The sequence below is a fragment of the Gouania willdenowi genome, chromosome 4 (genome assembly GCF_900634775.1).
Source record: "Gouania willdenowi chromosome 4, fGouWil2.1, whole genome shotgun sequence".
NCBI lineage: Eukaryota > Metazoa > Chordata > Actinopteri > Blenniiformes > Gobiesocidae > Gouania > Gouania willdenowi.
The window spans coordinates 34,929,988-34,950,999 of NC_041047.1; the positions used below are offsets into that span (position 1 = coordinate 34,929,988).

Here is a 21,012-nt window from a genome sequence, read left to right on the forward strand (position 1 = left end):
GATGCATTGGACCTTGGCTACAGCTGAACAGCCTGAAAAATTGGGCCCAAGACTGAAGGAAAATGGTGAAAAAACCGCAGGGAGGCCCTTCAGAACCCAATTCGGGTTTGGAAGAGGTCAGGGAGATGATACGCGAGGGTCTACGAAACCTATCTGCCGAGATAAAGTCGTTGGAAAAGACGCTGGAAAACTCACTAGAAAAACTACAAAGCGAAGCAAAGGTACTGAAAGAAAAGAATAAAAGAAATGCTGAAGAGATAAAATTGTTGAACGCCAGGGTTGAACAGCTGGAACAAAAGGAAAGAGAGAAAGATGTCATCATCACAGGCCTAAAGATAAAACCCAGGAGTTACGCGAGTGACGAAGAAACAAAATCGATTGAACAACAGGTCATTGACTACCTGGAGTTGAAGGACATTGTCCTGAACCCTGACAACATCAACTCCTGCCATCTCCTGCCAAAGAAAAATGATAACAGAGCTGTAAAAATAACCTTCACGAATATGAAATTCAAAGGAGAACTACTGAAGCAAGGAAATAAACTCAAGGGAACGAAGGTGTACATCAATGAAAACCTGACGAAACAAAATACAAGCATTGCATGGAAGGCACGCCAAATAAAAAAAGGAGGAAAAATTGTGAGGACGTGGACAAGAAACTGCAGGATTTATATCACACCACTGGGAGAAGAGAACGGAAAACCAATCCTCATCAAAACGATGGAAGACTTGGGAAAATACGAAGGATCCACCTAAACAACAACATTACTGATGGTAATCATGGGTATGGACCCAGATCTATATAAACACTGGAAACAAAACTCAGACTGTGATTATTTTACGGAGACTGAATTAAATGTGGAAACCAAGAGTAAAAAAGGTCTGTCATTTATTCATTTCAATTGCTAGGTGGTGGGGTGATTAAGGATTACATTAAATTTAAATTCAAAGTGTTTATTGTCATATGTGCAGTTAGGAACACGTTTTCCTGTACAATGAAATTACTACCTTGCTTATGAACTAAGATATAATAATGTGTTTATACAAGTTAAATCTAACAGTGGAAAATACAACACTGCCAATAGAACTAACAACAGCTGGATTAACCTTGATGTAGAGACAAAACAAGCTGCAAACTTGTGTGTCCAAAAGAGACATTCCCGAGTGGTGACGTTATGGATGAAAAGGGAAAAACCTTCCAAACACCTTCGAAAGAGGAACTATTCTTGAACTGGAGGAATGCTAACAACGTCTGGCAGGGAACAAGGCCAACACGAACAACGATAGAGAGGAGGAGGAATAAAAACAAGACAACACTGACTACAGATGAGAATACACAAAAAAGGACTGTTCAGAACAACTCAAGAATGTTTGACCAGAGAGACATGTAAACCCATGTAAATTTGCGATGGTAAAACAGGGGACGGGACCCAGATAAGCAAACTGCTTCTCTCGTCTCCTTTTTCGGCATGTACAATAAAAAAAAAAAAAAAAAATGTAAAAAAAAAAAAAAAAAAAAATAAAAATAAACAAGTCGGAAAAAAACAGAATAAATAAAAAATAAAATAAATTGTTTTCTGGTCATTTAATTTTTTGTAGTTTAAAAATGTCAGTTGATCATTTAAAAAAATAATAATGTATTCAGTTTTGATTGAATGCAGAAATGTAAAGGATTACTTTACATATTTTAAAATCTACTTAAGTAGAATGACTGATGTAGTTAACGTACACTTCTAACGATCATATGACTGATGATCTCTCTATGATAGGGCGTGGTGGAGTCTATGGGCTGGGTTCTCCTAGGACCCCTGGTGAACAAGGTACTGACAAAGGAGAAGAGTGTGGATAACTGCCAGCGTGCCGTCACACACCTCACCAAGGTAAAGCTCCCCACCATCAGCACACACACGTCCCATCATTAATAATCATCAGCTCTACTGTCATAGATCTGCTGCCCTCATGAACTCCTGCAGAGTTTCTACCAGTTAATAGACGACATTGATCCAGGAGCCATTTCTGACACCATCGTAATCCTGTTACCACATCTACAAACAGGTACAAAATACACAAATACATGAATTTAAAAAATAAATGTGGACACGCAGAAATCAGTAAATTAATAAATAAACAAGTAAATAAATAAATAAATGAATAAATAAATGTGGAAAAGCAATATTATGTATGGATAATTATGTTTCCAATCAACTTTTTCCACCATATGCCACTTCTCTTCAGGGTCATTTTAACTTTAAAAAAATATATATAAATCTATGTGTACAGTGACAGAAAAAAGGCTCAGACGCCCACACCATAAATATTAATATCAATATATTCATTGATTAGGAATCCTAACAAGGTAATCAATAGATGAGAAACTAATTAGATGATCGATAATATTTATTAGTGTATTTTACAGCTGATTTAAGACATGGATCAAACTGAGCCGTTAGCATTAGAGATGCTAACAGAAAGCTAACACAAGAAGTAGGTTGCGTAATATGAGCATATTTATTAAAGGGTCTATTCTCCCGTCTAGACTTAAGCGCTTTTTTATGTGCCTGCAGTTACGTGCTTCTCTCCTGTGCGTATTCTACGGTCCAGGTTCCTGACACACCCACCTGACCACGTAAATCAATCAAAAGCGCGTAGTTTATCAATGAAGGCGGTCTGAAGCAAAGGAGGTGGGGCCATGTTGTCATTATTTTGGGCTGTCTAGAAATCACGGAACATGGAGTTTGACTGAAATCCGTGAAAATGATAAAGCACACTTTTAATTTAAAACGCCTTCGTTGATAAACAATGTAACAGGTTGATTTGATCAGATTTTTGATCAGATTACTGCAGTGTGAGGATTGGACACATTTTTATATCCAAAAATCTCTCTTTTTTCCCTCATATTAATGCCAGATTAACATTTGTTTGTGTGGAAAACCTGAATTTATTAACTTCTTACATTCCTGCATTCAGAAATGATCAGTGCATCATCATCATCATCATCATCATCATCATCATCATCATCATCATCATCATCATCATCATCGTCGTCATCATCTGTCATTAGTGTTTCAACTGTTATTTACTCTGTCGTGGGTCAAACTGTGGCTTTATGCTATACACAGAGTAAAAATAGTTGGACATCATTTTGACGTCTTTCAAAGTTTCATTTACCGAGCAGCAGCATCCGACGCGCGCACCGCGGCACACACAGCTGATCAGCTCCGCGACGCTGCTCCCCCCACCTTCCAGGACAAGTAGTCTGCGTAATGGATAAAATATAATTAAATGTAACACATTTTGTACTATTTAGAACTGGTAAATGTGAACATATTAGTGACGCTGATGGTCAATCCTTTGGCGTGCTTGTATGACTCCTCCCACCCCCGTGACAGCGTGACAGTGTCATTTTGGATGGATTCTTTCTGGGAGTCTCTTCTGCAATATTATGAGTGGGTGTGGCTTCAATTATAACTAAGTCCATACTTCTAGTGCAATATAATGTTTCACCTTATGAGGGCGCTGCACTTATTCCAGTGTTAGAAGAACGTAAGAGAACGTAAGAAAAAAAATTGAAGCAGACGGGAGAATACGCGTAAGGTAAGATTTGAATGGGAACGCCCACATTTCAGGGCTGCTCCACCCACAGTGTGTAACTGGGATGAAGGCATGCAGTGACAGGAGGAGAATAGCATACAGACAGAAACAGCACCGCTGTGTGGCTTTTTGGAAAATAGAGCCCTAAAGGCTCAGTAATTGTAATTAATTTCATTTAAACTTTAGTAATAGAGAACATAATTATAATTGACTTTGAGCGGGAAATCCTAATAATTGTAATTTATTTTAATTAAATTGTAAGTGAGTTTTTATAGAATTTTCATGCCAATTGCAATTACAAAGTCAATTATCTGAATTCAATTACAATTAAATTACGATCACATTAACAGCAACATAGTTTTCAAATCATTAAAATGAAATCATAATTGTAATTATCAATTACAATTATAATTGATCCCAATCCTGATTTATTCTTCTACTAAACAAATGATAATCTGAAGTTAACTTTAAATAAAAAGCCCCACTAGACCTAGAAAGGTTGGTTTTGTGCCTGTTTGTTCCTAATCCCAGTATAAATGTTCCCGTGTGTAAACATCAGTGCTGTACCGGTTGGATGAGGGCAGGGCGGATGCTGTAGGTCGGATTCTGTTGGGCGTGCAGACCCAGATGTCACGGCTGCCGGTTCCGTTCACCTCAGAGCAGGAGGACGAGGACGAGCACGGCCTGTGTCGCTGTTGCACCGCACTCATCATCTTCATCACACCTTTGGTTGGAGAGCTGAAGAGAAGACACGCTGGGACCACGCCCAGAGAGGAGGGGCTAAGCACACACAGGGAGGAGGGGCTAAACACGCCCAAGGAGGAGGAGCTAAGCACACCCAAGGAGGAGGAGCTAAACAGAGAACTCAGGAACTTGTAGGCTTCTGCTTTTCTCATTTCTCATTATTGTTTGTTCACAATAGAAAAACAAAGTCAATTAAAGCTGCAAGCGGCGTCATAGGGTCCGAAAAAATGGCCGGGGTTGGTAACCCAAGGTCACGTATCCCAATGTTGGGGATCGGGGTTTGGTCTGATGGAATTTGGTGCATATTGCATTTAAAATGTTTTAGCATTAGCATTAACCTAGAAATAGCATTTGCCTGATATTAGCAATAGCTAGCAATAGCTTAGCATTAATGTAGCATTAACATTGATGTAGCATTAGCATTAACCTAACCTTAACCTAGCATTAACAATTGGCTAACATTAGCATTACCCTAGCATTAACAATAACCTGGAATTAGCATTAACTTAACATTAATCTGGCAATAGCATTAACCTAACAACATCATTAGCCTAGCATTAGCATTAACTTAGCATTAGCATTAGCCGGGCAATAGCATTGGGCTAACATTGGCACTAGCCTAGCATTAGCAATAACCTGACATTAGCTTAGCAAAAGCATTAACCTAGCATTAGTCTTAAATTAGCATTGGGCTAACATTAGCATTAGCCCAGCATTAGCAATAACCAGATATTAGCATTAGCCTAGCAATAGCATTAACCTAGCATTAACTTTAACCTAGCTCTAGCATTTACCTAGCATTAAGATTAACTAGCAATTGCTTGGTATTAACATGAACCTAGCATTAACATTAATGTAGCATTAGCATTACCCTAGCATTAGAATTAGCTTAGCCTTAACTTTGGGCTAACAGTAGCATTAGGCTAGCATTAACAAAAACCTTGCGATAGCTTCAGCTTGACAATAGCATTGACCTAGCACTAACATTAGCTAGCAACAGCTTAGCATTAGCACGAACCTAGCATTAATAATAATGTAGCATTAGCATTAACCTAGCAATAGCATTAACGTAGCAATAACCTAGCAATAGCAATGATATTCCAGTATAACCAGTAAAACCAATGAGAAGGCCTGTTTACACAGTAGTATTAGTTTAAAAATCACTGTCAGTGAATTTGATGTGAATCTATTGAAAAATAACATTTACTGTAGAATGTGATGGTGAGGAAATGGTGAAGGATTATCTGGGGACATTATAGGCCCCTCCCACTGACCACAGCGACCTCCTCCCATCTCAGTATTTTGAGGTCATTACGACTTATTGTCTTTCCGCTAGAACTGTTAGTGGCGCCAGTCGAGAACGCAAAGCATGATGGGTAATTTTCACATTGAGTCTTGTTTAGGAATGGACAGTGAACATGTGTATCAATGAAGTAGTTTGAACTTTGCATTTGAGAGTTATATGCATTTTCCTATTATGGCGTGCTATGGTTGCTAACTAATTTTAATGGTCAAAAACGCAAGGCATGATGGGAAATGTTTCTGGGCAGTCATGAAGAGGCTTGGGCAATTGTCATTTGTGTGAAAATTGAAACCGTTAAAGATACGGAAATTGTTTTGATGTTTTTTAATCTTCAGTGGGTCTAGAGTTTAAAGTCCATCAAATGGAGCCTCAGATACTAACGTCTTTTCACCAGATTTCATGATTATTTTTTGCCAATTTAACCACATTCACCATTTCTCATCCCCATTATTTGCCAGTTTAAACTAATTGTTCCAATATTGACACTTTGAACCCTTTTTTTTTGCCCAACTTTTAACTAATTTCTGTGGTTTTCCACCATTTTTGGCCATTTTTCCAACAATTTTATAAGTGCTTAAAACCAGTATTTCCATCTTTAAGATGACTATAATAATAATAATAATAATAATAATAATAATAATAATAATAATAATAATAATAATAAACGTTCCTGGATAACAGTGGATATTATTCAGATGAATAAATAAATGTGGTTATCACAGATTCATAGAACATTTTACTGACTTTATGGATGGACCCCTAAAAGGTTGGGAACCACAGGTTTAGACTACCATTTATGTTGAATAAATGTCATGTGTTCTTCTGTCCAGTTGCATGAGGAGCTTGAGAGAACCTCTGCTCGATGCTGCTCTAGATGAAGGCAGAGCTTCTCCACTCTGGATCTTCTCAGTAGAGATTATGGTACATTTGTTTACTTTTTATTCTCTAAACATCCCTCAGACGACTATTGTCCTGTTTCCTTTCACAGAAGGTTCTCCATGTGGTCTCAGAGTCACTATCAGTGCTCCTCCTCCTCAGGAGACCCCCCCTGATGGACAACAGCCAGGCTATGAAGGAGTCCTTAGCATGTGGGGCGTATCTGCTGTTTGTCCATCTCATCACCATCGACAGGTTCCCAGCAGTGTTCAGGTGAGATCACATGTTTCAAACACTGACTCAGCAGTGGGGGCGGGACATCTTGATATTCACGCCAACCACACTGTGTGAAACCTCTAGGTTCCCAAAGTACCCCCAGGGGTACACAAACTGTCATTGGGGGGACTAGAATTAATGTTAGGCTATTGCTAATATTAGGCTAATGTTAATGCTATGTTGATGCTAATGCTAGGCTAATTATATGTTACAGCTAATGCTAGCTAATGCTATTGTTAATGCCAGGCTGAAATTAATGCTAGCAAATGCGAATGTTAGGCTAATACTGATGTTAATTAATGCTAGCTAATGCTAGGCCAATACCATATTGATGTTTAATGCTAATGCAAGGCTAATGCTATATTGACGTTGATGTTAGGCTAATGCTGTGTTAATGATAATGCTAGTAAATGCTAATGCAAGCAAAAGCTAATGCAAGCAAATGCTAATGCTAATGCAAATGTAAATGCTAATGCTAGGCTAATGCTAACATTAACTAATGCTGACATTAACTAATGCTAGCTAATGTTATTGCCAGGCTGAAATTAATGCTAGCAAATGCAAATGGTAATGCTAGGCTAATGCTAACATTAACTCATGCTAATGTTAACTAATGCTAGCTAATGCTAATGGTAATGCTAGGCAAATGCTAATGCAGTGTTCAATTTTACCTATGTGCAATATATAAATTAAACTTTGGTTATTTTTATTTTTACTTATGTCATTTCCTTATTTGCACCTTTACTTATACTGTCTTTACTAATTTGTTATTGTTTGTATATAATCTAATCTGACTCTGGGACATGCACATGTACCTGTTCTTTTTTGACATGTGCACATAGCAATAAACTTTATTCTATTATTCTATTCTATTCTATTCTATTCTATTCTATTCTATTCTATTATTCTATTCTATCCAATAACGCGGACAAGCATCTGCATCCTCACTTGCATTTTCTTCAGTAAATGTAAATATTCTAGTTATAGATATGATTCCTCACTAGGATAGGTAAAATTCAGAGATAATTTTCACTGTAAGGCTACACTGTATATGACATTACATTACTATATTGTTTTTTCAGGACATTTTATTCACGTTATATTGTAATATTCTTATTTTTAAAATAGGTTGTAGTTTTTTTTCAATGCTTTGTTGTGTCAGAATTACATTGTTTTGTCTTGATATTTAAAATAAATAATAATGTGTACACGTCAGGGTCAATTACATTTTTCAGTGACAATTACCCAAGTTCAATTACAATTCAATTACAATTACAGTGACCACAATTATTTTATATCCTCAGAAATTAAATTACAATTACATTCTCAATTACTAAAGTTCAATTAGAATGAATCACAATTACAGAGCCTTTAATAAATAACCTAATAAAAGTGAAGCATCTCTAATGCTAACGTGTCCTAAATCAGCTGTAAAATACACTAATAACTAATATCTATCATCTAATTTATTTCCTATCTATTGATTACCTCGTTAGGCTTCCTAATCAATAAAAATATAGGTTTTAATGTTTTTGGTGTACCCTTAGATTTATGTTTTTCTACATATGTGTAAAACTGTACATAGAACTGTAACATGCTTTGCGTTAAATTATAATTGAAAATTTTTAAAGAATTTTCATGTCAATTACAAAGTCAATTATCTGAACTCAATTTCAATTTAATTACAATTATAACAGCAACAGATTTTTAAAATTACAGTTACAATTACGCCATCATTGTAATTATTAATCAATTATGCAATTACAATTATAATTGACCCCAACCCTGTACATGATGTGTAAAGACTTTTTATTTTATTTACGTATTTATTAAAGGGTGGGGGGTAAAGTCCACTCATGCCTCGGGCAACAAATGACCTAAATCTGGCCCTGGTGTACGTACGATGCAACAAAACGATGCTATATTTTTAGTGTAAAGTTTTCATTGAGCACATGTTGTGTTTCCAGCCCAGAGTTTGTTCTTCAGTGCAACATGGAACACGTGACTCAGCTCCTCTCCAGGTACGCTCAGCACCTGCGTTCTGCGTCAGAAACATCACACGCTCATGTCATTGTGTTCTGTTGGCAGCAAAAAGGAATCCCACCTGCTCAAAGGACTAGTAAGACCCCTCACTGTGTGCAAGTAAACCCTTAATAAAGCGTGGGAACATTTTCTAACAATAAACCTCACTGTTGTTCAGGCATTGTTCACAAAAAGCTTAGAGAATGTCCAGGACCAGAACCTCCCTCTGAGCCTGGTGGGCCTGAAGAGTTTCTACAGCGTATCACAGGTAGGACCATGTGATCAACATTTATTCAACACTATTCTTCCCTATACTGTACATATATACATAAAGTAAAGGTTACAGATAATGTACAATATTTAAATTGCCTTGAGTGTGTGACCAATTTTTTTGAAATTCAATTTATTAAAAATTTGTGGAATAATTTGCAGGATTTTGGAAAAGGTAAAGATTTGTTTTTCAACAATTTGCAAATAAAAATGACTGCCATCCTGTGATAAAAGCGTGGGAAAACTGTACGCTGACAAATATGCTAAATAACACCAAAAACAACAATACACAAGAAATGAGAAAAATATGCTAACTTTTCCCCAAAAACAAACAAAACCATAAAAAATGAAGACAAATGTATTAAATTTACAAACAAAAAACCAAAACACAAACAATAAGAGAAAAACACGCAAAAGATGAACATAAAAACACACAAAACAACAACAAAAACTTAAAGGAAAAAAATAAATACATAATTCAGACAAAACACACAAAACAACAACTAAAACTCGACAAATGAGAATAACATACAAAACATAAAAATAAAATAAAATGAGAAAAAAAAAAAATCACAAAATTCCCAGGCAAATATTGTGGATATTCATTGAATTTCTGTATCTACAACGGAATTATTTAATATTTTTACACAATGATTTTCTGAAATTTTAACTTTTTCCTGCGGGGCCGAATTGGATGATTCAAAAGGCTGGACTTGGCCCCCGGGCCTTGAGTTTGACACATGTGCTCTATTCAGTCTGAAAAGAAGGTGAAGATCAAGCTGCCATGGTAACAGTGACTTTTTATTATTGTTATGTTAAAAAGAAACCAGATAATTTGCTGCCATCTGCTGGATTTATAGATGTACTGCAGATAGATGTGTGTCACACTTTCCTTCATTAAGATCTAGTTATTGTTTAACTTCACTTTTCATGCTTTACTTTATTTTAACTAGATTTATATTTGAACAAATGTATAGAATGCAGTTGTTTAAAATTGTGTCACAGTGTTTTAACTTAAAAAATAGTTTTATAATAATAATAATAATAAGTAATATAGATCATAAGCAATTATTAAAATCAATTACTAGACATTTTAGGAGAGCTTATTTAAATCAAAGGCAATCCCACACGGGGTCACAACCCCAAGCTTGAAAAACACTGCTTTAAGTGCTTTAGATGTAACAGTTTGAACATGTGAGTGTGTGATACAATAGTTTTAAATAATCAAAATATTACAAAATCATCAAAGTACAATTTATTTTATTCATTTATTTAAAAGAATTTAAAAAAAAAAAAAAAACTTTGCAAGTTCAAACATTTTAAAAGCTAAAACTCCCAACATAACACATGTCAAACTTAAGGCCCGGGGGCCACATTTGGACCAGGTTAAGCTTAAGTGGGACGAACAACAGAAATCCAAGCATTTGTTAAAAAAATAAATAAAAATAAAAAATGGACTTTTTAATGATTTTGTGGCATATTTTGTAAATGTTCATGTGTAAATGATTATAAGTAACAACAAGCTATACTTCCTATTTTCCTGCAATTTTCAGTTGAAATCGTCCCTCTTTGGTGGACCGGACTGGGGGCACAGGCCTCGGGTTTGACACCCAAATATTTCATGTGGGTGGTTTGGTTTCAGATCTGCAGCTAGTTTTTTTCTGAATATATGATTTCAGAGCTGTCAAAAATCTTATTTTCTAATAACCAAAAAGCATTTATTATTAAAGAACATATAAAATGATGGTCCAATCTGTGATAACCACATTTATTAATTCATCTGAACAACGAGTAGGCCAGCATTTTGAGAGCGTAGTGTTCTGGGGGGATTGTATAATAATATCCACTGTTATCAGGAACATTTATTATTATTAGGGCCATAGTGAATAGTCATCTTAAAGGTCCTTGTTTTTTGTACCATCCTGTTTTAATCAGAAAAAAAAAAATGGGTTCAAAGAGACCAAAAATGGTGGAAAAGGTGGTGAAAACAAACTAAAAACAACAGAAATTGGTTAAAAGTTGCAAATTAGGGTGGAGAAAATGGGTACAAAGTACAAACACATAGTTTAAAATGGCAAATATTGGGCATGACAAATATTGAATGTGGTTAAATTGGCAAAAACAATCATTAATTATGGCGAAAAGAGGTTAAAAGTGACAATAATGGGTCAACATGTGTGACATTAAGTGGAAAATGTGCTGAAAATGACTTGAAAGTAGAAAAAAAGCGTTGAAATTTAATGGTGTCAGAAATATGGCAAGAAAAGGTGATGAAAATAGGTTAAAATATGGTGTTCAGAAACAGGCTTTTAATCTAGCATTAGCATGAGCTAGCATTAGCATGATCTAGCATTGGCATTCACCTAGCATTAACACTAGCTAGCTATAGCATTAGCTAAATTTAGCCAATCATTAACTAGCATTAGCATTAGCTAGCATTAACTAACATTAGCCTAACATTAATATTAAATAGCATTAGCATAAGCAAGCATTAGCGTGATCTAGCATTGGCATTAAAATTAGCTACCTATAGCATTAGCTAAATTTAACCAAGTATTAAATACCATTAGTTTTAGCTAGCATTAGCATTAACTACTATTAGCCTAGCATTATCTAGCATTAACTGCAGTTAGCAAAGCATTAGCCTAACATTAATATTAAATACATTAGCATGAGCTAGAGTTGACATTAACTTAACATTAACATTAGCTAGCTATAGCATTAGCTAAATTTAGCAAAGCATTAGCTAACATAAACTACCATTAGCCTAACATAAACTACCATTAGCCTAACATAAACTACCATTAGCCTAACATTAACTAGCATTAATTAGCATTAGCCTAACATTGATATTAACTGGCATTAGCATGATCTAGCATTGGCATTAACATTAGCTAGCTATAGCATTAGCTAAATTTAGCCAAGCATTGACTAGCATTAGCATTATCTAGCAATAACTAGTATTAGCCTAACATTAATATTAACTAGCATTAGATAGCAGTAGCATGAGCTAGCATTAGCATGAGCTTGCATTGACATAAACTTAGCATTAACATTAGCTAGCTATCGCATTATCTAAATTTAGCCAAGCATTAATTAGCATTAGCAATAGCTACCATTAGCCTAGCATTAGCCTAGCATTGCCCTAGTGTACATATATACACATAATCTTCTATAAATCAAATGCTATGTACATTTTGCTGATGACCAAACAAAGACAAAAGACACGTTTTTATTAACTTTTACTAATTATTGTAAAAAATGTTCAAACTCAAAGTTAGAATTAAATTAGATTATTAGAATTACTTTTCTAAATATGAAATTGGAATTTACCAACAAACCATTATTCAAAGAAGTGTTGTATTAAAAAAATAAGTTAATATAAAATAGAAACGTTATTACTTTTCCTTTAAAAGCACTGATAATAATGATATTATTCTGATATTGATCATAATTAATCATTGATCTGATGTGGTGACATTTCCAGAACCTGACGCTGCTTCTCACCGACTGCCCCGTCAAACATTTGGTGAGTTGATGATTTCTGCATTTTTACAGGAAATATAATAATCACGTAATAAACCAGTGTTTGTGTCCAGAGACAATCAGGATTAAAGCTTCTACAGCTGCTCATCAATAAACTCAACGCTGAGGCAAAGCACAAGTTCTTCAGGTGATAAACTAATACGATTCATATTTAGTGGTTTAATTTGATTCAAGAAAAAGAGAACTTTAATTTATGAAAAGAGACATTTGTCCAAACTGTAAATCATATATATTAATACAACAGTAACACAAACTGTGGTTTTTAATTAAAGGATTACAATTGTTTTCAGATGCATGTTTCAATCCAGCAACCACGCAGGAATACAGAGTTTTATAGTGAAGAACATCAGGACACAAGTAGAGCGTTCAATGAAGGTGAGAAGAACTTTGTATTTGTGTATTTGGGCGGAGTTTGATCAGCTGATCATTGTCTGGCAGGACTGGTTGTTAGGAGATGACTTCCTGTTCCTGTTCAGCCTGGTTCTGTCTCTGCCTCAGGGAGTTCACACTGACCTGCTTCATAACATGGACACGTGAGAAATCATTAAAGCACCTTCAGTTTTTACCAGTTTGAGCCTAAAATCTTCTAAATGTCCTTATTAGTAGATCTACGTCTAACTAAACACATTATTATTCATCATATTCATTTATTACCTTTTAAAAACAGGACCACGTTACAGTTCTACAGCCTGTGTTCCTCCATCTTTAAATCATGTGATTGATGATGTCACACTGCCTGTAAACATCCTATTGTTTTATATTAAAGTGAAACATTCAGACTGATTTATACATTATTATTATTTTCAGTCACAATGACAACTTGTGCTGCTATTGGTTGATCTAAATCAGGGGTTCTCAACCTTGGGGTCACGATCACGAGACACTGATGGGGGTCATCAGATGCCTTCAAAAAACATTTTGCTTATTTCTACAACTTCACCAAACTCACCATATTTTAACCAATTTTCATCACATTTTCTTGCCATATTTTTTGATCTTTTAATGTATTTTTGCTACATTACTCACATTTCTGACACTTCTACATCACATTTCAATGACTTTTCTGCACATTTTTTTCACTTTCCAGATATTTTCAACACTTATAAACCCTTTTTTTTTACCATGACAACCACAGTCACAATTTATCATGTCCATTATTTGCCAGTTTAAACCTATTTTTCCTACTTTTTAAATGACATTACCCAAACCCCCTCTCCCAACCCTCCATGTCTGCTACAAGGCCAATATTGACGCTTTAAACCCACTCTTACTGTTTGTTTCTAATTTCTGGTGGATTTAAAAAAATCCTTTTCCACCATTTTATTGCTTTATTGTCTACTACTAGACTTCAGAGTTGGAAATGTCGTCCCATGTGCTCACAGATTTTTTTGGGGTCACAATTGTTTTGATCCTCTTTCGGTAAACAAGAGATTCAGGGTTAGGGTCGCATCGACATCTTTAACTTTTCCTGATTATTTAGAGAAACCAAAAGCAGCACAAGTTGATAGTGTGACTGAAAAATGATCTAAAAATCTATTAAATTATCTAAAAACTATTAAATGTTCTAAAAATCTATTAAATGATCTAAAAATCTGTTAAATTATCTAAAAATCTATTAAATTATCTAAAAATCTGTTAAATGATCTAAAAATCTATTAAATGTTCTAAAAATCTGTTAAATGATCTAAAAATCTATTAAATGATCTAAAAACCTATTAAATGATCTAAAAATCTGTTAAATGATCTAAAAATCTGTTAAATGATCTAAAAATCTATTAAATTATCTAAAAATCTATTAAATTATCTAAAAATCTGTTAAATAATGTATAAATCTGTTAAATGATCTATAAATTTACTAAATGATCTAAAAATCAGGCTGAATGTTTCACTCCAATAGAAACATCATCAATCATCAATCACATGATTTAAACATGGAGGAACACAGGCTCTAAAACTGTAAAGTTGTCCTGTTTTGTAAAGGTTATAAATTAATATGGTGCATAACAATGAGTTTTGTTAGACATAGATCTACTAATAAGATGTTTTTGTCAAACGTGTAGTAGAGGATCTCTACAAAGACTGATATTATAAAACTGAATTATTGAAACTTTTGTTATTTAGATAATAATGTCAGTTATTTTTCTATGTCAGGATTATGGAGAGTTTAAACCTCGTACGCTTCGTGCTGATCAGAGACTCAGAGCTGAGAAGCAGAGTGAGTGTTTCCACACGTTCACGTCCACAAACTGTTTTTAAAACATAAAAAACCTGATGTTTCCCTCTTTACTGTCAGGCACATGTGTGGGAGGAGCTGTGCAGCGTCAGAGACAAATACCTACACATGTTAGACATCTGTATCAACATGTCCAGAGCTTATTACACTGTTCAAATCAAGGAACTGAAGGAGGATTACAAAGTGAAAGCAAAAAGTAAATATCTCTCAACCATGTTTATACATCCCCCACCCCCCCCCACCCGATAATCATGAGCTAGTATTAGCCTAGCATTAATGTTATAATTAGCTAGCATTATTAGCTAGCATTAACATTATCATGAGCTAGTATTAGCCTAGCATTAATGTTATAATTAGCTAGCATTATTAGCTAGCATTAACATTATCATGAGCTAGTATTAGCCTAGCATTAATGTTATAATTAGCTAGCATTATTAGCTAGCATTAACATTATCATGAGCTAGTATTAGCCTAGCATTAATGTTATAATTAGCTAGCATTATTAGCTAGCATTAACATTATCATGAGCTAGTATTAGCCTAGCATTAATGTTTTAATTAGCTACAATTAATATTAGCCAGCATTAACATTATCATGAGCTAGTATTAGCCTAGCATTAATGTTATAATTAGCTAGCATTATTAGCTAGCATTAACATTATCATGAGCTAGTATTAGCCTAGCATCAACATTAGCTAGCATAAGATAGCATCAGCATAAGCTAGCATTAACATTATCATTAGCTAGCATTAACTAGCAGTAGCCTAACATTAACATTAACTAGATTTAGCCTAGCATTAATATTATCATTAGCTAGCATCAACATAAGCTAGCAATAACATTATCATGAGCTAGTATTAGCCTAGCATTAGTATTAAGTAGCATTAGTAAGCATCAGCATAAGCTAGCATTAACATTATTATTAGCTAGCATTAACTAGAATTAGCCTAACATTAACATTAACTAGATTTAGCCTAGCATTAACATTATCATTAGCTAGCATTAGCTAGCATCAACATAAGCTATCAATAACATTATCATGAGCTAGTATTAGCCTAGCATTAGCATCAAGTAGCATTAGTAAGCATCAGCATAAGCTAGCATTAACTAGCATTAGCATTAACCTAACATTAAAATAAGCTAGCACTGGCCTAGCATTAACATTGGCCTAGCTTCTGCATTAGCCTAGCATTAACATTAATCTACCATTAACATTATTATTATCTAGCATTTGCATTAACTAGCATTAATCTAACATTAACTACATTTAGCCTAGCATTAGTATAACATTATAATTAGCTATCATTAACCTAGCATTAGATTAACATTATCATAACCTAGCATTAACATAAGCTAGCATTAACCTAGCATTAGCATTAATATTTTCTTGTATGCTGCTGGTCCCGAGAAACAAATTTCATTTTTATGGAAAAATGAAAATGACAATAAAAAATATCATTTTAATATATAATATTATATAAATATTATATTACATATTAAACCCAAATGTATATTAGATTATTAGGGTTAATTGTCCCCAACCCCACAGATGCCAGAGATGTTCAGAGATCCAACAGAGTGAAGAACATGAAGAACATCGTAGTTAAACCTGAAAACGTTTCCAACATGTCGCCTGAAGTCCAGCATCAGGTAAAAAAAACCCTCAGCCATGTTTCTTCTCAACATGGGTTCATGTCAATGTTAATGAACTATGTCTATGTTCTCAGGTGTTTCAGTGTGCACTGGTGACCTTTGACCTGATGGAGAGTCTCGTAGCCCGTATAAAGGAGATCACAGAAGAAAAGAAAAGCAAACAACACTGAAGAACAGCTCAGAAGAAGAAAAAACACACAGACATCACTGATTGGACGAGGAAGCTGATGTTCTGTTAACGTTCTACACGTATCCAGATGCACCACCCCCCCACCCCCCACCCCCACCCCCCTCTTCCTGTTTCTTTTTCACTTTTGTGTTTTCTTTTCTGTGTTTAGTCATTTGTGTGTGTTTTGCACTTCAGGGCCACGGTACTGATGAGTTGTTTAGGTGTGAATAAAAGAAGTCTGATGTTTCTTGTTTGTTTCTCTGGATTCCAAACTCAACGTTAATAAAACCAACTCACTGAGCATTAGCATTAGAGAAGGTCTCTGAGCATCTCCCACACGGGGCTTCCCTCCATGACGTGGGCCCTAGCCAGAGCCATGCGCTCCCTGATGTTGTCTACGTGGGGTCTGCTGGTGGCCTGCACATCAACGAGAGGAAGATTGACTTTATGACACTGTATGTTTGTAAATAATGGGATAAACAAACATCAATGTTTACCTTAGCAATCATCAACATCCCTGTCACCATTTCAGCAGTGTTCCGTACAGGTAAGACCCTCAGATTACTGCCAAAGAACCTTAATAGCAAATAAAAAGCCTTCAGGATTATTAGTGTAAAAATAATAATAATAACAAACAAAACAGATCTAGGCAACAATATATTTCAGATCCAAAAGTGAATATTCACTTTAAATCATAACAGGGTTTTCCATATGTGGCCCGAGGTCTAATTTTGTCCCAAAAATTATATTTAAAGAAATTTGAAGGAATATAAAGCCCAACATAATACATAAAATAACTCCCAAAACACACAAATTGACAAAATGCACAAAAAAATCCTAAAATACGTCTGAAATGCACAAAAATTTACCAAAAAAATGTAAAAGTAAAACAAATGTATTTTAAACATTTAAAATTAAATTTAAATAACATTTCATTCAAAGACTGATTAAAACACTGATTCAAATTTAAATGAGGTGTTATGTGGGACCTGGGGGGGGGGATCTATACCAAGCATGAGTAACTCTATAACTACATTCATCATTGTGTGGCCCCCAAAACTCAATTATAATTTGTGAAGTTATACAAAGAACAACATAATACACAAAACTCCAGAAACAGAAAATGAAACAAAATGTCAAGAACAAAAAGATTTAAAAAATGAGTCATAAAACACATAAAAACAACAACATATACAAAAGGACTTCAGAGACACACGAAAATACACAAAATCACAGAAAAATACACAAACAAGAACAGATAAAATATAACAAAAACACAATGACTTGAAAAAAAACACAAAAACAACAACAAAAATTTGCCATATTGACGAGAAAATCGACAAAATAAATGTAAAAACAAACAAAATGTGTGTTTTCAAGCATGTGTTAATGCTCAGATTGGTCATTTTCCTTAATGCTGACGTGAATGTTGATAATGTGCCCTCACTGTAATAGAAGTTGCCCATCCCTGTCCTACAGTGAGAACGCTAATATTAACATTTAAGTTTTATTATTCATAATCCCTGCTTTTCCTAGTTTATTACTTAAAATCATTAAAAATGTAAATAAAAGATACATTTGTTATATACGTACGTCTCACTCTGAGGACTTTAAGGTGCTTCTTGTATTTGATTTAATCCGTCCTGATAATTTTAATGTGTTAGTGTCATTAGTGTCTAACATTATAAGTAATAATTACAGTGTAACACATGATGACCTTTGACCTACGGACCTTCTCTGAATCAGAGCCAGAGTTTCCAGTTCCTTCTTTCCATTGAACGGTGAATGAAGAAGCACAAAACTGTTCCTGTGGATCTGCACAAACTTCTCTATCTTCTCAGTGAGCTCTGATTGGCCAACTGGCTCTGGGAGGTCCTCAGGTTTGACCAATAGAAATGCAGTACCTAGGAGACAGGAACGAAGAATTAAACATTGACCTTTGTGTGAAACCACAGAAGAAGAACTTTAATGTTATTTTAAGACTAAATACTCAACTGGTATATGACATAATGACTGCATAGTAGAGCCGCAACTAACCATTATTTACACAATCGATTAATCAATGAATAAATTCATTGATGAATCAGATTTTTTTTAAAACATAGTTTATCTATAAAGCACATTTAAACCTAACTTAGGCTGATAAAACTGAAATCAAAGTGTCTCTCACACATATACAAGTGTGTGCACACACACACAAACACTGGTGCCCACACACACACACAAACACTGGTGCCCACACACACAAACACTCGTGCACACACACACAAACGCTCATGCACACACACACACAAACACTCGTGCCCACACACACAAACACTGGTGCCCACACACACACACTGGTGCCCACACACAAACACTTGTGTACACACACACAAAGACTCGTGCACACACACAAACAGTGGTGCCCACACACACACACACTGGTGCCCACACACAAACACTTGTGTACACACACACAAAGACTCGTGCACACACACAAACAGCCTTTCTTTAAAAGGATTATACAGAGTTTTATAGGCCGTAAAATAAGGCATATGAGTCAATGACGTGACCTAAATAAATATTCTGTCCAACTGCATTTGTTTTAGTTATAAAAAGGTTTAAATACATAAAAAGATTCCAAATATGTAGTAACTTGGTATATATGTTCTCACTTGAATTATTATTTTTTAAATGTTACTTGCTAAAAGACTTCTGTCGTTTATTCTGAGGTGAGACTGCGGAAAAAATCTTTAAAATTACTCTAAATCTACTTTTATATTTTTTTCATTTTAATACAAAAACACATTTGTTTTATAAAGTTTACTAAAAATACAGAAAAGCATGAATATTGGAAAACTTTTTAGATTTAATTTAGATTAATCAATATATGTAAATAGTTAAATTAGTTTTTTTTTAATTGAGTCCCACCACACACACACACACACACACACACACACACACACACACACACACACACACACACTTGTACATGATATCTTTTCAATATTTCCAAAGTCATGTGATAACAACCATGTTTATTATTATTATTATTATTATTATTATTATTATTATTATTATTATTATTATTCCTATTATTATTATTATTATTATTATTATTATTATTATTCCTATTATTATTATTATTATTATTATCTTCTGCTGAAAAGAGTCGGTGTTGAGGATTTTGACATGTTTGAGACAATAAAATCATTACTAATCTAATAATAATGTCTACATTGTTCATATAATGAAATGTAATTATTAATTATGACATGATTTTAGTGCAGGCAGCTCTAAGGACAGCCCCACAACTCTATTATTACTATATGAAACTCTTAAATGATGTGTTTTAAAGTGTGTGTGTGTGTATATATATATATACATGTGTGTATATAAAAACAGTGTAAATGTAGTAGTTTATTTACCTGAGAGAGGAAAAATAAAAACTCCTTCCTCTAAACTGTCTGACGCTCTGATTCGATGCTGCTGAGCTGTTAGCATGCGGCTAGCTTCATGCTTCTGAAATGACCAATAAACTACTGAAATAAACCATGACTGGACACATTTATATGAACATAAACACATAATGGCACTTTAAAGATAACTTTACCAGGAAAGTGCTGGTTATGATGGTAGTTTTCCACGGAACACTTTGTTCTTTGTGAGTTTCCATCATCACCATTAGCTGTAGCTCCTCCTACTGGTTACTGTGGTTACTGCTGGTTAATGTTGGTTACTGTGGTTACCATGGTTACTGCTAGTTAATGCTGGTTAATGTTGGTTACTAGAGAGATGAATATAACAAATGAAAGCATTCAAAATATGCATTTAAAAATCATAATCATTACCAGCAACTTAGGAAACAACAACAAAAACACACAAAATAAGGGAAAAAATGTACTGAATAATAAAAACAACAAACAATAATAATTCACACAAAATGACACCAAAAACACACACACTAAGCAAGAAAAATACTATTACCGGCAACACAAAAAACGACATGTACACAAAAAATTAACACAGAAACAACCAAACACCAGAAAAAAATCACTCACAGAAATATAATAATTTAAATAATACCAAAACCACACAAAAGGATGATTGAAGTGAATTCAATTAGAGCTAAAATAAAAATACAAAGTGTCAGTGATGGTCTCACATCAGGAGGGAGTTATTGGAAACAATTTATATATTTATTTATTGTTTAAATCAAATAATTAAAAGTTCGAGAATTATTGTCCTAGTTTACACTTCTACGTATGCATAAAATACTAAATGTGTAAGAAATTATCTATCAATAAGTGACAAACATCCGTCCCAACAGGATCTACACTTTAATTTCT

General features: G+C 34.4%; 2 protein-coding genes across 3 annotated transcripts in view; one reads left to right on the forward strand and one right to left on the reverse strand.

Moving 5' to 3' along the window:
* The window catches only part of LOC114462217 (glomulin-like), a 32,219-nt gene extending 15,537 nt beyond the window's left edge, over positions 1 to 16,682 (forward strand). Inside the window, exons 3-18 of the mRNA XM_028444914.1 lie at positions 1,769 to 1,879; positions 1,946 to 2,054; positions 4,150 to 4,465; positions 6,468 to 6,558; positions 6,626 to 6,786; positions 8,757 to 8,810; positions 8,878 to 8,908; positions 8,990 to 9,079; positions 12,569 to 12,610; positions 12,681 to 12,754; positions 12,918 to 13,002; positions 13,066 to 13,160; positions 14,779 to 14,842; positions 14,921 to 15,056; positions 16,409 to 16,509; positions 16,587 to 16,682. Of these exons, the coding sequence (XP_028300715.1) occupies positions 1,769 to 1,879; positions 1,946 to 2,054; positions 4,150 to 4,465; positions 6,468 to 6,558; positions 6,626 to 6,786; positions 8,757 to 8,810; positions 8,878 to 8,908; positions 8,990 to 9,079; positions 12,569 to 12,610; positions 12,681 to 12,754; positions 12,918 to 13,002; positions 13,066 to 13,160; positions 14,779 to 14,842; positions 14,921 to 15,056; positions 16,409 to 16,509; positions 16,587 to 16,682 (1,656 nt within the window). The remainder of the gene's footprint in view (positions 1 to 1,768; positions 1,880 to 1,945; positions 2,055 to 4,149; positions 4,466 to 6,467; positions 6,559 to 6,625; positions 6,787 to 8,756; positions 8,811 to 8,877; positions 8,909 to 8,989; positions 9,080 to 12,568; positions 12,611 to 12,680; positions 12,755 to 12,917; positions 13,003 to 13,065; positions 13,161 to 14,778; positions 14,843 to 14,920; positions 15,057 to 16,408; positions 16,510 to 16,586) is intronic.
* Positions 12,922 to 20,379, reverse strand: c4h1orf146 (chromosome 4 C1orf146 homolog). Of its 2 annotated transcripts, none has more exons than XM_028445007.1 (6): positions 20,277 to 20,379; positions 20,092 to 20,185; positions 18,414 to 18,585; positions 17,179 to 17,257; positions 16,979 to 17,098; positions 12,922 to 13,140 (listed from the first exon to the last, which is right to left on the reverse strand). In XM_028445007.1, exons 1-5 carry the CDS (start codon positions 20,346 to 20,348, stop codon positions 16,991 to 16,993), a joined length of 525 nt encoding a protein of 174 aa, XP_028300808.1. In that variant the 5' UTR covers positions 20,349 to 20,379; the 3' UTR covers positions 12,922 to 13,140; positions 16,979 to 16,990. The 2 variants fall into 2 exon arrangements, with proteins under 2 accessions (XP_028300808.1, XP_028300807.1); XM_028445006.1 differs by having other exon boundaries at positions 12,922 to 13,143.
* Positions 20,380 to 21,012: the final 633 nt, after the last annotated feature.

Excerpts from the sequence above, each read along its gene's own strand:
- c4h1orf146 (XM_028445007.1), bottom strand. The coding sequence starts at position 20,348 with ATGGTGATGATGGAAACTCACAAAGAACAAAGTGTTCCGTGGAAAACT. Across the intron at positions 18,586-20,091 it reads TTTTATTTTTCCTCTCTCAG|GTACTGCATTTCTATTGGTC; the intron begins GTAAATAAACTA and ends CCTGTCTCCTAG. Across the intron at positions 17,258-18,413 it reads CTGGCTCTGATTCAGAGAAG|GTTCTTTGGCAGTAATCTGA; the intron begins GTCCGTAGGTCA and ends TTTGCTATTAAG.